The sequence below is a fragment of the Necator americanus genome, chromosome X, assembly GCF_031761385.1.
Source record: "Necator americanus strain Aroian chromosome X, whole genome shotgun sequence".
Classification (NCBI taxonomy): Eukaryota; Metazoa; Nematoda; class Chromadorea; order Rhabditida; family Ancylostomatidae; genus Necator; species Necator americanus.
Window position 1 is genome coordinate 11,538,936 of NC_087376.1, and position 14,762 is coordinate 11,553,697.

Sequence of the window (14,762 nt, forward strand, 5' to 3'; positions counted from 1 at the left end):
GTGATTTTCTCCTCATTTGTTATGGTATCATCATTCACCATCAGTTCAAAGTTCATGGAGTACCGTATGGCATTCAGCTTCTATCCTTCCCTGAGCCTACTCCTCTGAAACAGCAGAGGAAGTGGTTACCTGCTCTATTTTGGATTTCGCGGCACATTAGCATTGGTCCAAAGGGCGGAGCCTCCCTCGGCTGGGTGTAAGTTTTGATACGAGTCTGCCTGCTCATCAGAAGAACTTAACAGCGAAGATTTCCCCTGGAGCTTTCTTTCAGGAGACGGAATTCTCGCAATTTTTCTCCTACCTGAAATGGAAAATTTAAAACATGCCCAAGTACATATTGCAACTACTAATGGAGTCACGAAGAAGTGCGTGAAGTGCTCAGACGAAAGTGTTCAACGCAGTGAGTTTATTCGAACTTTTTCATTTTATCAATGGAACATTATTCTGTTTGTATTCTTCACAATTCATGCTTCGCTTTGCTAGGTGGTACTATGATGGAATATTGTGGAGGCTGCTTTTTAATAATGATAAAATCGAAATTCAGAAGTGCAGTGACGAAGGAAAGAGTATTCAAGGTTATTTTTGTTTTACATTTCTTAGTCTTAGTTCAAAATTTGAGTCTTTAGGGCAGAGATAGAAGAGTGATGGTTTTGCTCGATGGATCGAAAAAAGCTGCTTTTTTATTCCGTCAAGTCGAGGAGACAGTGAAGCAAGATAGTTTTAAACCCCTTATGATGGAGCCCTGTGTAAGTTATACTATGATCGGCTTATAAATACCGACGCCTATCCAGTTTTCTATTGGGAATTTGGTGGGATTTTTGGGGTTGATTTAGAATTTTCCTTTAAATTCTGTTTTCGCCAAAGTAGCATAGCACGAAATTGGCGGTGTCGGGATCTCTTTGCAATAAATAAGGGTAAGATGTTATTTATGATTATGAGGGTGATCGCACTCAAATCCGCCTAAACATTTAGAAATGCGCGAGGAACACCCTTCGTCTCCCATACGACATAACTTACTGCGCGATCGAATACGTGTAGTTCCGGTTTTGTTCAACGTCCGCAATACAATCAATATATAGTTGGATCAAAACGAGATGAAGCACGGCGCAGTTGCGTAAGCGGCGCAGTAGAATGTGGCGGATAGGATTGACGTGGGACCGTTGCTAGGATCACACATCTCTGCAGTTTGCGTATAATGGTTCCACGTCGATACATTGACGGTGTCGCTTCGAGTGCAGCCGCTTGCATAACCGCAGCGTGCTTCAAGTCGTTCGAACACGTGTGCGACCAGAGCTGTTTTCATTCCTTTTTCTCGAATTATTAGTGGGAATTCAGCTTGATCATGTTCATAGTTATGAACCACACTCTTACCTCTAGGTATACGTGAAATCGGACAATGGTCTGCACTTTTGATAGTATCTCTTAGAACGTTTTACTCAGGATCTAACGAAGATTGGTTCTTTTTGGAACTGACAAACGACTTATAGACAACGTATCACGAAATTGATGTAGTCCGGAAACCTGACGGAAACCAAAGAGTTTGGATGTAGATTACGACTGCACGTGCACCCGTAATCCAACCCTCAATTTCCTTTAAGGGCATCACCCCACGAATCTGAGGTGGTACGAATTTCAGGTGGAGTATTCGTATACGGGATAGTAGATTACAGAAAGGGGGGTGATTCCGTCCATTTCTTCCTAATTGCCGTAAAAACGGCACGGAAGACGCCGTACAAGGCTGGCGCGCTCCAGTCGAACTCCTTGTAGAAAATATTGCACCAGAAGGCTAGAAGCCGTATATTCCGGGTCTTTTTTACAGCAATTAGGAAGAAATGGACGGAGTCACCTTCCTCTCCATAATCTACAATCCCGTATACGAATACTCCACCTGAAATCCGTACCACTTCAGATTCGTGGAGTGACACCTTTAATAGGCTTAAAAAAGAGCACAGCATATGGTTTTCATTTCTACGAGGTAAGTTAGAACCTTTGTGCACGTGCCGCACGCACGTGCGAGCGGTCGGAGATAAAAGAGGTCTTCCAGCAGTCTATACAAGCAGAACCAAAGACTCTGCTGTTGAGTGGATTGGAGCGTGCACAATGCTGGCGCGTATTGACGAACCTCCTAGAGCAAACGTTTCCCATGTGGCTTCTTAGGACGAATATGTGAAATTGAGTCGGACCACGCTCATATTCGTAACTCGTAATCTACATCGTGAACTCCCTCCTCGAACTTCATGTTTTCCATCAGTTTTTCACACTCGGTCAATTTCGTGATACGCTACGTTTAACTGTTTCTTTTTTTTTTTTTTTTTGAATTTTATTGTCTTCCATGAAACAGAGAAATGATAGCTGAGTGATTTTGAACAAACCCAAAATCAAAGATTTGGAAAGTATCGGTCGTTCATAATCTATAACGGAAAGGAATATGCCGACCGTATTTGCGAACAGAGAATAGAGCTAAAAAGGGGAATAATTCACGACCACGAATGTGATCTGGCTCAATTCATCCTAGTAATTAGAAGAAGGCGTTTGAAACAGCTTTAATTGTTCCTGTGTCCCCAGGGATGCAATTCATTGCATCGGGTAGTAGAACAATGATATTCTGAAATTCATTGTATAGGTAGAGAGCTTCTGCTGCTTATTTGGGTTGTATTAATTGGATTGCGGACGCTTCACGACAACGGCATTGCCCAATGATCATGGGTGAGAAGATGGTCGTCTGGGACTTTCGATACTTCCTCTACCTGATATTGTTCAAATTTCAGTTTTTTGGATTGCAAGTTCAAATTCGTTTGCAGTCTGCTTTCTTGTAATCATTTTTTGCGTTTTTATGCGAAAATCGATGTGAACAGAATTTTCGACATAGGTGCGATGGGAAGGAACCGGACCATCCTCAGGTGAAAGGGGCTAGCTCATACGGTATTGATGAGGATCCCTTTGCCAATCGTCCAATAACGAAGTTGGTCTTCCAAACCCTGGTATCCGTTTATCTACCACAGTGTTCTGGGTCTGGGAAAAGGATCTCGCGTGAGGATTTCTCACCTTTTGTAGCAGGGGAATGACCTGCCAACCCACCACTCCTCATACTTTGAAGGGACAATCTTATTGTGTAAAATTCAGGCGAAATTCTAGTAAGCTCTGTTCCATCTTTTTTTTTTGTTTTATAGCACACCTGCAGGTGTTTTCAATAAATAAATAAATATCTTGTGGGTCTCCCTTGTTATACAAAGCACGGTCTTCCTCGTTTTCCATTGTTAGGGAACTTTGCATTCCGACAGATAACGAGTGAAGATCCTCGCCAGTATGATGTGGACAGCGGTGTAGGTACTTCAGATGATCAGGCCTGATTCTGTCGTGACCGGATGAAGTACGACACTTTACCGACATGATTGCATCTCGGACTTTGGAAAGGACGACCTTTGGAATGGCATGTCCATCTTCCCTCATGTGGTGAGGAGGCAAGTGGACGTGGCTGTCCAAAAGATCTGAGTGGAAGTCGTGAATGACCTTCTCTATTCCCCTTCTCGATGCTGTAGTTGTTCCGCTGGGGTGTGGAGAGCAGTCATTTCTATTTTACGATTGACGAAGTTCCGACGGGCGTAGCGAATGCTCTGTCCCGCCTCTGCAGCTTCGGCCAACATTTCTGCTTTCCTCTCTTTTATCGCCTCTCAAAGATTTGCGAGCTCGGACGTAAGTTCTTTGTGGCCTGCAGCTTCACTCTGACGCTCTAAGCTCTAGAGTTTCCGAAGACATGCGCCTCTTGGTTGTTTCGAAACTCTTCGCTTTCCTCGTACAGTCCTCAAGATGTTCTACAAGCCGTTCATATTCGTCGTCGATGTTGTCCATGACGGTATCTTCCCAGAAGCCGACAAACGGAGCGAAGAGCTCCCAGTCTATGATGGTTCTGGGAGTTCGCTTTGTAAACCTCGCGGCTTTTTCTTCCTTCCGTGTGAAAGAAAATCCTCCTCGAAGAAAGCGATGGTTTGATCTCGTATGAATTTTTGGTACAATAGGGAGATCCGTCAGGCAAAACCTTTTACTGACCATGATGTGGTCGATTTCAGAATGGTGTCCTTCAGCGGATGACTCCCACGTCCAGCGTAGAGAGGAGAGCTGGAATTGCGAGCTCCTATGGATTGTCTTAGTCGTCATTATAAACTCGGAAAGCCTCTCTTTTTGCTCATTCCATTGTGGGCCGTGGGTTCCGATGTGAAGTTCTTCAGGCGTTCTTCTGGGGCCAATTTTGGCGTTCAAATTAGCAATTATGACCTCGTAGAAAGTATGATCTTTGTTGTAGAACTTCTCTAGATCCATATAAAAGCGACTTCTTCGTAGCTTGATGTTGGAGTGTAAGCGATGAACATTGTCAAGACTTGCGTTGAACCACATCTTCTCATCCGTAAAGGTCCGATTCGGGTTGTAAGCTGTTTGAAAGAATCGATGTTCACTGCCATATTTGTGTTTACGAGGACAATAACTCCACCAACTCCTCTACTGTCGCATGTTCCTAAGATCAGTTCTTCTCCATTGTCATGCACGGCGCTGAGTGGGTGGCGTTGTCTCGTCTCGGTCAGTCCTGTGACGTCGTACTTAATTTTCCTTACTTACATCATTGGATCTTCAGTGGCCGCATCCGATGCGAGCGTAGGGACGTCATAAATACAGATCGTCATCCCAGTCCTTTTCCATTTCGGTAGCTTACATGACTCCTGTCACCCCGTCTTTCCTGGCGCTACCGTATCAGGCCTTCCTCCGGAATCAGGAGACTTTTCTTATTATATGTGTCTTGCATATAAATTTAAAACCCATGAGCAGGTTGCAGGCCTCTAGTCTCATGAGTTTCTTGAGAACGTTTCATCCTCGCGGAATGGACATTGAGCTTATTTGTTGGAGGCGACCCCAACCCCCTCTCTTTCACTTCCCAGTCTCTTTATTGCAAGTTTTTGGCCGGACCGACATACCGGATACAATAGCACTGCGAGCCGATCCTGGCACAACAGAAACAGGGAGTCCATCTTTTTTGGTCCACGATTATCCTCCCATCCGCCACGTAGCCTCGCGACTAACCGGTTGTGAGCGCTCTAATGAGGGAGATCCGTGGGACGGGTAGATTACGAGCCGTTTAATTCCAAGCTCTAAAAAAGGCAACGATGACGAAAGATTAGAACGAATGAAGGGCAATAACAATATTGGCCGTTTGCTCGCTGTTCAGCTCTACAAGCTGCAGAACAATTACTGACATCACGTCAAGTCGGCATGTGGTAAAGTAAAACGCTGTTCAGCTATACAAGCTGCAGAAAAATTACTGATATCACGTCAAGTCGGCATATGGTGAAAGAAGCCCAACAGTGAAGGGAGTTTCTCAGAAAAACAACAGCTAGAACAGCCAGAAACCAAATTTTTCCCAGAAGCAACAGAATACACAACTCAACCCTTTCATCTTAGGCCAAATGGAGCTAACCGATTCAGATTTAACATTAATTGCAAAAGGAAAGTGGTAACGTACCTAACGGAAAGATAGCACTACGTCACCAACACGGTATGCGCAACAGTAGTAAAGCTGATGCACAATCAGCAGACAGATCCTCCAAAGGTGATATTGGAACTAAGCATATAGTCGAAAGTCATACATGCGGCAGTCGTAGAAGTGCTCCGACCCCTTCACTTTTGGACGGTTGGCGAAGGGACCCCTTCGTTTTTGGACGATTGGCAAAGGGATTCTCATCAATACCCTATGAGCTAGCCCCCTTCACCTGAAGATAGTCCGGTTCCTTTCCATCGCACCTATGTCGAAAATTCTGTTCACATCGATTTTTACATAGAAACACAAAAAATGATTACACGGAATCAGATGATTTTAACGCCAAGATTGGCTCCGGAAGAACGCCTGAAGAATGTGACATCGGAACTCACGGTCTACAATGGAATGAGCAGGAAGGGAGGCTTTCCGACTTTATCATGACAACTAAGACAACGTATAGGAACTCGCAATTCCAGCTCTCCTCTCTACGCTGGACATGAGAGTCATCCGCTGAAGGACATCATACTGAAATCGACCACATCATCGTCAGTAAAAAGTTCTGCCTGACGGATGTCGCTGTTGTGCCAGAGTTCTATACGCATCAACAATGACCTTGTAGAAAGTGTGGTCTTCTCTGCAAACCTTCTCTAGGTCATATAGAAACTTTTGTCTTATTTTTCGTAGCTTGATTTTGGAACGTAAGCGACGAAGATTGTCGAAGCTGGCGTTAGATCACATCTTCTCACCCGCAGATTTGGATCGTAATTTGTTCGAAAGAGTCGATGTTCTTTGCCATTCTCGTGCTGACGAGGACACCAAATCCACCAACTTCTCTACTGCTGCGTGTTTCTAAGTATAGTTCTTCTCCAGTTTCATATGCGGCTTTGAAAGGGTGGCCTCATCTCGTCTCAGTCAGTCCTATGACGTCGTACTTCATCTTCCTGGTTTGCATAATTGGTTTGGTTTGTGACATGCGTATAATTCTAAAGCCCATGGGCAGGTTGCAAGCCTCTGGTCCCATGAATCTTTGGGAGAACGTTGCGTTCTTCCAGAGTGAACAGGTGGAGCTTATTTGTTGGAGGCGACTCCAAACCATCTCCCTTGCACCTCTCAGTCACTTGAATGCAGGCTTTTGGCCGGACCTATATGCTGGTCATAAGGATGTTATAATTCAGTCCTGCCAGAGCAGAAAGAAGGAATCCATCCCCTGAATCGTCTCAGGGCAGACAGGAGGTCGCTTCTGGTCCGCGATTAGCCTCCTATCCGCCACGTGGGGCGCGCCACCTAGTGCCGCGACTAACCTGTTGTGATCCCTCTGGTGAGGGAGATCCGTGCGTGAAACTAATGAGTATGCTCCTTATGTCTGCTACAGTGGGTTAAAAGCCGGAAAGGTCTTGACCATGGTCAGGCGTACGGTGGTATTTTATCAACAGGAGGTTGTAGGAAGGGGTGGGAGTAAGAAAGATAGTGAAGGGATAAAGGAAGGGAAGGAGGAGGTATGAAGAGAGAAGGGAGAAGGGAAAGGAGAAGAGGAGAATGAAAGGAGAAGGGAGAAAGAAAAGAGGAGGAAAGGAGTTCGATATTAGATAGAGGCATTTTATTATATTATAGAATTTTGTCTGCTATATTTTAGTCTTAATGGCTACCAGAGCAACCGTACAATGTTTGATTATACGGGCGACCATCTGGGCGCTTAACTCGCGTACGTACTGCTCCTTTTTCGACAATGTACTTATAAAGACTTTCCACAATGTACTTATAAGGTGATAGGGGCGGTTAAGAGTTACACTTGTGATGTGCCGCCGCGTATCCAGCAGGTTAGCGTTGATAATTGTGGGGCGTGGCTCCTGATAGCGTTAGTTTCACAACCACCTCCTTGCTCTTGTTGCGCTTTATCGCGGTTACACCCCGCCCACATTCTCCTCTCTCATTTCGTCACCGCCATGGCTCCTATGATGTGCGGCTTAAAGCGAACGAGAAACAAAAAATTGAAACCTTGTAAGTAAGTACAAATGCATGATGGGCTGTTCGGAAATGCGGATGGAAATCTTTGTTCCTCAATTGTTAAAATTGGTTTCTTCAATGTGATGCATTGCGAAACCATCCACTTATAAATCAGATTAGAAGAGTTGCTTTAGAAAATTTTCTGTTGATCGATATTTTAGCATATTTTTTAACTCACTTAACTATTTAGTATTTAATAAGAGATCGGCTGACCGTCGATGATCCGCCTACAGCGCTGCGCGATTTCATGTAAATAAGGCTGCCGTTCCATCACTTGCGGAGTCTCCACGACCGCCTAGGACCATCTAAACCAAGCCTTCTTCTTACCGTCGAATGCTCCCTTGCGCGATGTTCGCGTTGCTACCGAAAACAATGGAAACTGCGAATTTAGGAGGTAGAAGGAAAGGAGTAAAAAGTGAGTTCACGCAGCAGGTTGTAATATGCGAATGAGGCAAGTTGAGCACTTATTATCTGTTAACAGAGATGAAAAAGGGAATAAGTGATGTGCTATTATCACGACCTATATTAGTATGATCTGAGGAACTTCACACTTATCGCTACATATTTTTCCTACACTCTAAAATAGAATGAATTTCAAGTTACTGCATAAGAACCCTAATGATAAATAAATGTTGGCGCCGTATGTTCGTTTATGTAACTGATGATCCGCTCCAAAACCTTGTACATTACACGCAGCAGTGATATTCCTCGGTAATTTCTGGATTCCGTGACGGATAACTTCTTGGTAAGGGGAATTATGATAGCGTGTCTCCATGAGGTGGGTGACCGTTCTTCAATACACATTGAACGTTCATATTGGTGTTTTGCTAATGTAACTGAAAAAAAACTATTTAGATCAGTGTTTTCCCAAATTCTCATATAGATATGTTCATATGGAACGCATGTTATATATTTTAATTGTTGCTTAGATTTACACTTTTATTGGATAAAACTAGATAGCTCATTTCTACAGTGTTTTACCGCTTCATTTCCATTTATTCCATGCACGAAATGAATGTTCTGTTATATACACGAATGATGAACAAGCATCACCCTACCTTACCGACTTAGGTATAATGCGCGTCTGCGAGGGATTCTTTGCGCCGTGTCAGGCATTGCAAGTCAACTTTACTTAGATAGTTGAGCAGAAGGAAATGCTTAATTTGCAAAAAAAAAATGAAGTATAAAAACGATCAAAAGTTTTTTTTTAAATTCACCTCTTGCTGTCAACTGTGGTGGAATGGTAGGGATGGCGTTATGGGCGGGACATCTGGAAGATAGAAAAATAGCAATAGGGGCGACAAGGCTGCTTTTGCGGTTCTGATGCTGTCAGTAGCGATGTTGCGCAATTATCGGCGACTAAGCTTATAGGTACGTGGCAGCACATCATGCTGGTACCTTTTTTGACCATTCTGCTCCAAGCGGCGCGGTGGAACGAGTTGTTGAAATCGAAGACGGAGGCTCCCTAGTAACACTCATTGTTGCAGTCCAAGTGAAGCTGGCCATTGTACCCCGTGGATCTCGACCGCGCCGCTACATGCGGAGCCGCCCACACAACTGTACCAAGCCTCAGGTTGTTTTGATCTGAGCAACAACTCTTCAGAAATCGAACTATTTGCAATTTGTGTTGGTATCTCGTAATTCTAAGTTGCTTTTTCGTTGAGAACTTACATTGAGCAATAAATGTGTTGAATGAAATTAAATTAATTAATTAATTCAAATTAAATGTGTTGGGTCATGAGCCTGCGAAGCCAACAGTTCGCACTGGTATGTAGATGGGTGAACTATGAATCAATGCGTACTTCTATCTGATGCCTGTCTCCTGAAAAATCACAAGATAATGGCTGTCCTCCATGTCTCCTATGCCATTTGGCCAGTAGTAGAGAAGAGTTTATTATGACGTTTTATGTTTCCTTATTATTCTAATTTGGATATTTAGATGACCCTTCTTCACTCGACGTATGGGCCTCAGCATCTCTTCCACTCGTTTCGTTCCCTCGCCATTGTCATCCAAGATGTACTCAGTTTTCGCGATTGATGTTGACGAGATTCTTGAGCCGTATCCAGCTGAGTTCTCAGCTGGTCCATCCGTGTAGCAAACACATCACCCCATCTCGTCGGCGGTCTCCCTCGAGGACGCTTAGCATCTCTTGGGATCCACCCTAGCGTTCTTTCATTCCATCTATTGTCGATTTTTCACATAATATGACCGGCCCAACTATGTTTCGCTTCCGATATATATTCCGCTGGGTCGCGAAGACGGGACATTGCTCGCATTGTCTGGCTTTTTTTCTTTCTGGATTGGAAGCAGTGCCTACCCACGTTTGGTCCGTCAATAGGTCCGTAGCTTCTCTGACAGGTGCGAACTCTGTCGAATGCGTTTTCGTAGTTGATGCAGGTTAGGGTCAGGCGGTATTCCTGGCAAATCTCTATGGCTCTCGACAAGGTGTGGATGTGGTCCAGGCAGCTAAACCCCAGACGTAATCCAACTTGTTCCTGAGGCTGAGCTTCATCCAGCGTCCTAGATATGCGCTTGAGGAGGATCATAGTGAATACTTCGTATAACACACCCAACAAGCACATCGGGCGGTAATTTCTAAAGTCATCTCGGCACCACTTTTTATGGATAAGAACGGTTCGCGAGGTCTTCCACTGATCTGGGATCCTTTCTTTCTGAAAGCAGGACGTCATGTGCGCCGCTAAGATCACATGAAGTGCACAGCTACCAGCCCGAAAGAAGTCTGCTGATATAAAATCAGGTCCGGGGGCTGTGCCAGATTTATGCTCTCCATAGCGACTCGTACTTCCGAAGGGAGAATCCGTGGTGGAGCTTTACCAGTAGGGATGATCGCGCTTGACACATGAGTTGTTGAGAAGGTTTGAGTACCACTCCGTAAGATTTTGATCTCACGACGAGAAGAGGTGTGAGTTCCGTCTTTGCTCAGCAAGGCTTCTAGCGGAATGTTATTTTCGCGGTGATCCCTGCGACACTTCTTTACTCGTTTTTCTTTGCACTGCTTCCAGAATCTTCTTCTGCCTGTATCTCGAAAGATCCTCCTGCAGCGCTTTTCTTTAGCTAGTGCTTGCTACTAAGTGCTCAATGTGTGGTGCATTCAGATGAAGCCTCAATGTCCTTCCTTCCAGCAATTCCTTGGTGGTTTTCGTAATTCGATCCAAGTTCGTCTTGCGCGGCTTCGAGGCACCTTCAGCACAAGCTCGTATTCCTCTAAGCGGCAACTCGTAGTCCACGTTTGGCGTTTGACTTTGTCCTCGATTTCCCAGTCATTTTGGAACAAGGAGTCCTCAAGTACGCTATCATTGTGGACTTCTTTTCTCCTTCGTTGCCGATAGCAGATGTTCCTTTCCATCGTGTGGCTAAGTCGTATTTTCGCGCGAAGAAGACGGTGGTCAGAACCACTACAAAAGAATGGTACTACCGATACGTCAAGTCGACACCAATTCTGGCTGGTGTGTGGTCGGTCTCCGCACGAGTCGCGCCATTGGACGATTCCCATGTCCACCGACGATGATCTTTCTTCGTGAAAAGAGAACTCTCATGAAAGAGGCGTGCGGCAGACAGCAGCGCCGAGATGATTGCCGTTTTCATTCCGGTCCCCTAGTCCAAAACTTCCGATCCTGTGATGTACAAAACATGGGTGCGCAACAAAATCAACACCTCCTTCATTTCGCGACGGAACCTTCTCTCCACGAGTGACGAGTGTACCGTCGTTCATCTGTCGCTCCTTCTGCAATTGGTCTCCTGCAGAGCAGTCACGTGAGATTTTATACGCTCTGCAGCTCCGAGAAGGGCATGCAGGTCAGCGTCTGTGGATACTGCTTTCGCGTTCTAAGTACAGTCTCCATGGCGGGTTGGCGTGTGTCCACTTGGTCCAGTATCAAAGACGTCCTCGGCAACTTGAGATTTGATCGCCTCTCACATAGCCATACCGTCCCACGTCTGAGACGGCAAGACCCATTGTGCAGGGTACTGAGGCAGTGTATATGCTGGAGTAGCAGATAGACTTTTCCCGTACTAACCAGCCCTGCCATGACGAGCTTAGTTTTCGCCGAGTCGTCGTCCACCCTACATGGATCAGGGAGCCACCTTGCTACATTTTACTAAGACGTTGGTGAATCTTAGCAATGGTTTACTTTTAGCTAGGCTTCCGATTCCGAGAAGTCGGAATGTGGGATGTGTTGAACTCTTCAGGTTGGAAGAACTTGCAGGAGGACGAACTTCCGCCCGTTCTATACAGCATTTACGATCGCATTTGCCTAATTACAAACTGTGTAATATGTGTATTCGGCAAAGAAGGTAAATGTATGATCTCTAGCGTATCTAATGTGTCTACCCAATCATGAAAATGCTTCTTCCTGGATAGCCGCAACGACCCGAACCACAAATGGTGACTCCCGCTTTTCGAGGTGATTTGGATAAGCGCTAAAGGTCTAAAAATGAATAGGAAGGAAGGGTGCACAGCCTTGATCAACGAGGTGGTTCTATATCAAAAACTGCGGTTTTTGATCTATGGGGTCATATACGGGTCGCATTCTTATTAGTATTAGTGTAGCAATTCTTTCACGCGGAAGTCCAGTTACATCGTAGCAGTGCGGCTACTTAGGTAAGCACAACGATTTGGCTTCTTTGGTTCGGATTTATTAAGTTGGCGCAAAAATAATGTGCGTTTTTCGTTGCCTTTTCTTCGCGACAGTTTTTTTCGGTTACCCTCATCTTTAATAATAGAAGCGGTATACCATTTTGTAACGCATTTCGTTGTGCTTATTAATGCTGAAAAAAATTTGGACGAGAATCAGCATTAGGTCAGTACCAAGAATTAGAAGATAATATGTTCAGGCAAGATTTTCACCAAATCTTCTACGATTTCAAACTGGGCAGGTTTGCAGCGGAGACAGCTCGGAAATATCAACGTTAATGGGGTGACGGAAGTAACTTCCACGGTACGGCGCTGGTTGCAAAGGTTTCGTTGTGGGATATGAGCCTCGAAGATAAATAAGCTCGCGGCTGCGCTCCTGAAGTTGACGGCCATCTACAGAAGGCAATTATCGAAGATGATCCGCTTAACCACGGATCTCCCTCACTAGAGGGATCACAGCCGGTTAGTCGCGAAGCTACGTGGCGCGTCCCCAGGTGGCGGATAGGGGGCTAATCGCGGACCAAAAGCGACCTTGTGCCTGCCCAGAGACGCAGGTGGGTTCAGGGGATGGACTCCCTGTTTCTGCTGAGCCAGGACTGACTCATGACATCCTTGCATCCCGCACGTCTGTCCGGCCAAAAGCCTGCAATCAAGTGACTGTGAAGTGCAAGGGAGGCGGTTTGGAGTCGCCTTCAACAAATAAGCTCCACATGTCCACTCCGCGAGAACGGAAGTTCTCCCAAAAACTCATGGGACTAGAGGCTTGCAACCTGCCCATGGGTTTTAAAATTTTAAGCAAAACACAGTAATAGAAGAGTCTCCTGATTCCGGAGGAAAGCCTGGTACGGTAGCGCCAGGTAGGACGGGGTTGCAGCAGTCATGTAGGCTACCGAAACGGAAAAGGACTAGGATAGCGATCTGTACTTATAACGCACATACGCTTGCATCGGAAGCGGCCATCGAAGATCTGATGATGCAAGCTAAGAAGATCAAGTACGACGTCATTGGACTGACCGAGACGAGACGACGTCACCCTCTCAACGCCGTATATGAAACTGGAGAAGAACCGTTCTTAGAAACATGCGACAGTAGAGGTGTTGGTGGAGTTGGCGTCCTCGTCAACACGAGTATGGCAAAGAACATCGACTCTTTCGAACAACTTACGACCCGAATCGGACGTCTGCGGATGAGAAGATGTGGTTCAACACCAGCTTTGACTATCTTCGTCGCTTACGCTCCAACATCAAGCTACGAAGAATAAGAAGTCGTAGCTTTCTATATGGACCTGGAGAAGTTCTACCGGGAAGATCATGCCTTCTACAAGCTCATAATTGGCGATTTCAACGTCAAAGTTGGCCCAAGAAGAACGCTGGAGGAACTTCACATCGGGACCCACGGCCTACAATGGAACGACCAGGGGGAGAGGCTCTCCGAGTTCATCATGACGACTAAGATCATCCATGGGAACTCGCAATTCCAGAAGCCCTCCTCTCTACGCTGGACGTGGGAATCACCCGGTGGAGGGTACCGTAATGAAATAGACCACGTCATCGTCAATAAAAGGTTCTGCCTGACGGACGTCGCTGTTGTACCAAAGTTCTATACGGGATCGGACCATCGCCTCCTCCGAGGAAGATTTTCTTTCACAAGGAGAGCAGAGAAAGCCGCCAAGTTCAGAGGGAGAAATCCCAGAACTGTCATCAACTGGGATCTCTTCGCTACATTAGCCGGCTTTTGGGAAGATTCCGCAATGGACAACATCGACGAGGAATATGACCGGCTCGTTGAACACCTTCACGACTACGCGAAGAAGGCTGAGAGTTCTAAAACCACCAGGAGATGCCTGTCTCTTGAAACTCTTGAGCTGATACGCCAGCGTGGAGCAGCACGAGCCGCAGGGAACCAAGAACTCACGTCCGTTCTCGCAATGCTTTGCAGAGAGGCGATAAAGGAAGACCTTAAAGAAAGAAGAGCAGAAGTGTTGGCTGAAGCTGCAGAGGCGGGGAAAAGCATCCGCTATGCCCGTCGAGACTTCGCCAGTCGCAAGACAAGGATGACTGCTCTCCGGAACCCGAAGGGAACAACCATTGCATCGAGAAGGGGGATGGAGAAAATCATCTACGACTTCTACTCTGATCTCTTCGACAGCCATGTCCACTTACTTCCTCATCATCTGAGCAGAGATGGACATGTCATTCCAGAGGTTCTCCCGTCCGAAGTACGACATGCTATCATGTCGGTAGGAAATCGTACGGCACCCGGTCCCGACAGAATAAGACCAGAACAACTGAAGAACCTTCCACCAGCACTCATCAACACCCTGGCGAGACTCTTTACACGTTACCTGTCGGAATGCAAGGTTCCTAAACAGTGGAAGACCAGCAAAACCGTGTTATGTATAAAAAGGGAGATCCACATGACATCGGCAACTATCGCCCAATCTTCTTACTGTCCGTCATCTACAAGCTCTTTACAAGAGTGATTCTTAATAGGACTGAAAAAGTCTTGGATGAAGGACAGCCGTGCGAGCAAGCAGGGTTTCGAAAAGGATTCAGTACGATTGACCACATTCACACTGT

The 14,762-nt window shown here is 45.7% G+C and overlaps 6 protein-coding genes across 6 annotated transcripts; 3 read left to right on the top strand and 3 right to left on the bottom strand.

Moving 5' to 3' along the window:
• Positions 1-306: 306 nt before the first annotated feature.
• On the top strand, positions 307-9,024 carry RB195_022426 (uncharacterized protein; the record flags this gene model as incomplete). The annotated part of the gene is made up of 4 exons (XM_064209546.1): positions 307-400; positions 484-575; positions 627-746; positions 9,016-9,024. The coding sequence occupies 4 exons, from the start codon at positions 307-309 to the stop codon at positions 9,022-9,024; spliced, it is 315 nt and encodes a 104-aa protein (XP_064065427.1).
• RB195_022427 (uncharacterized protein) lies at positions 3,718-4,392 on the bottom strand (the record flags this gene model as incomplete). The annotated part of the gene is made up of 1 exon (XM_013445402.2): positions 3,718-4,392. The coding sequence occupies one exon, from the start codon at positions 4,390-4,392 to the stop codon at positions 3,718-3,720; it is 675 nt and encodes a 224-aa protein (XP_013300856.2).
• A 700-nt stretch (positions 9,025-9,724) lies between the features above and the next one.
• RB195_022428 (uncharacterized protein) lies at positions 9,725-10,075 on the bottom strand (the record flags this gene model as incomplete). Its single annotated transcript, XM_064209547.1, has 1 exon — positions 9,725-10,075. The coding sequence occupies one exon, from the start codon at positions 10,073-10,075 to the stop codon at positions 9,725-9,727; it is 351 nt and encodes a 116-aa protein (XP_064065428.1).
• Positions 10,076-10,653: 578 nt separating this feature from the next.
• Positions 10,654-11,043, bottom strand: RB195_022429 (uncharacterized protein; the record flags this gene model as incomplete). Its single annotated transcript, XM_064209548.1, has 1 exon — positions 10,654-11,043. The coding sequence occupies one exon, from the start codon at positions 11,041-11,043 to the stop codon at positions 10,654-10,656; it is 390 nt and encodes a 129-aa protein (XP_064065429.1).
• A 347-nt stretch (positions 11,044-11,390) lies between these two features.
• On the top strand, positions 11,391-13,444 carry RB195_022430 (uncharacterized protein; the record flags this gene model as incomplete). The annotated part of the gene is made up of 2 exons (XM_064209549.1): positions 11,391-11,513; positions 12,980-13,444. The coding sequence occupies 2 exons, from the start codon at positions 11,391-11,393 to the stop codon at positions 13,442-13,444; spliced, it is 588 nt and encodes a 195-aa protein (XP_064065430.1).
• An 18-nt stretch (positions 13,445-13,462) lies between these two features.
• On the top strand, positions 13,463-14,665 carry RB195_022431 (uncharacterized protein; the record flags this gene model as incomplete). Its single annotated transcript, XM_064209550.1, has 1 exon — positions 13,463-14,665. One exon carries the CDS (start codon positions 13,463-13,465, stop codon positions 14,663-14,665), a length of 1,203 nt encoding a protein of 400 aa, XP_064065431.1.
• Between the last annotated feature and the right edge of the window lie 97 nt (positions 14,666-14,762).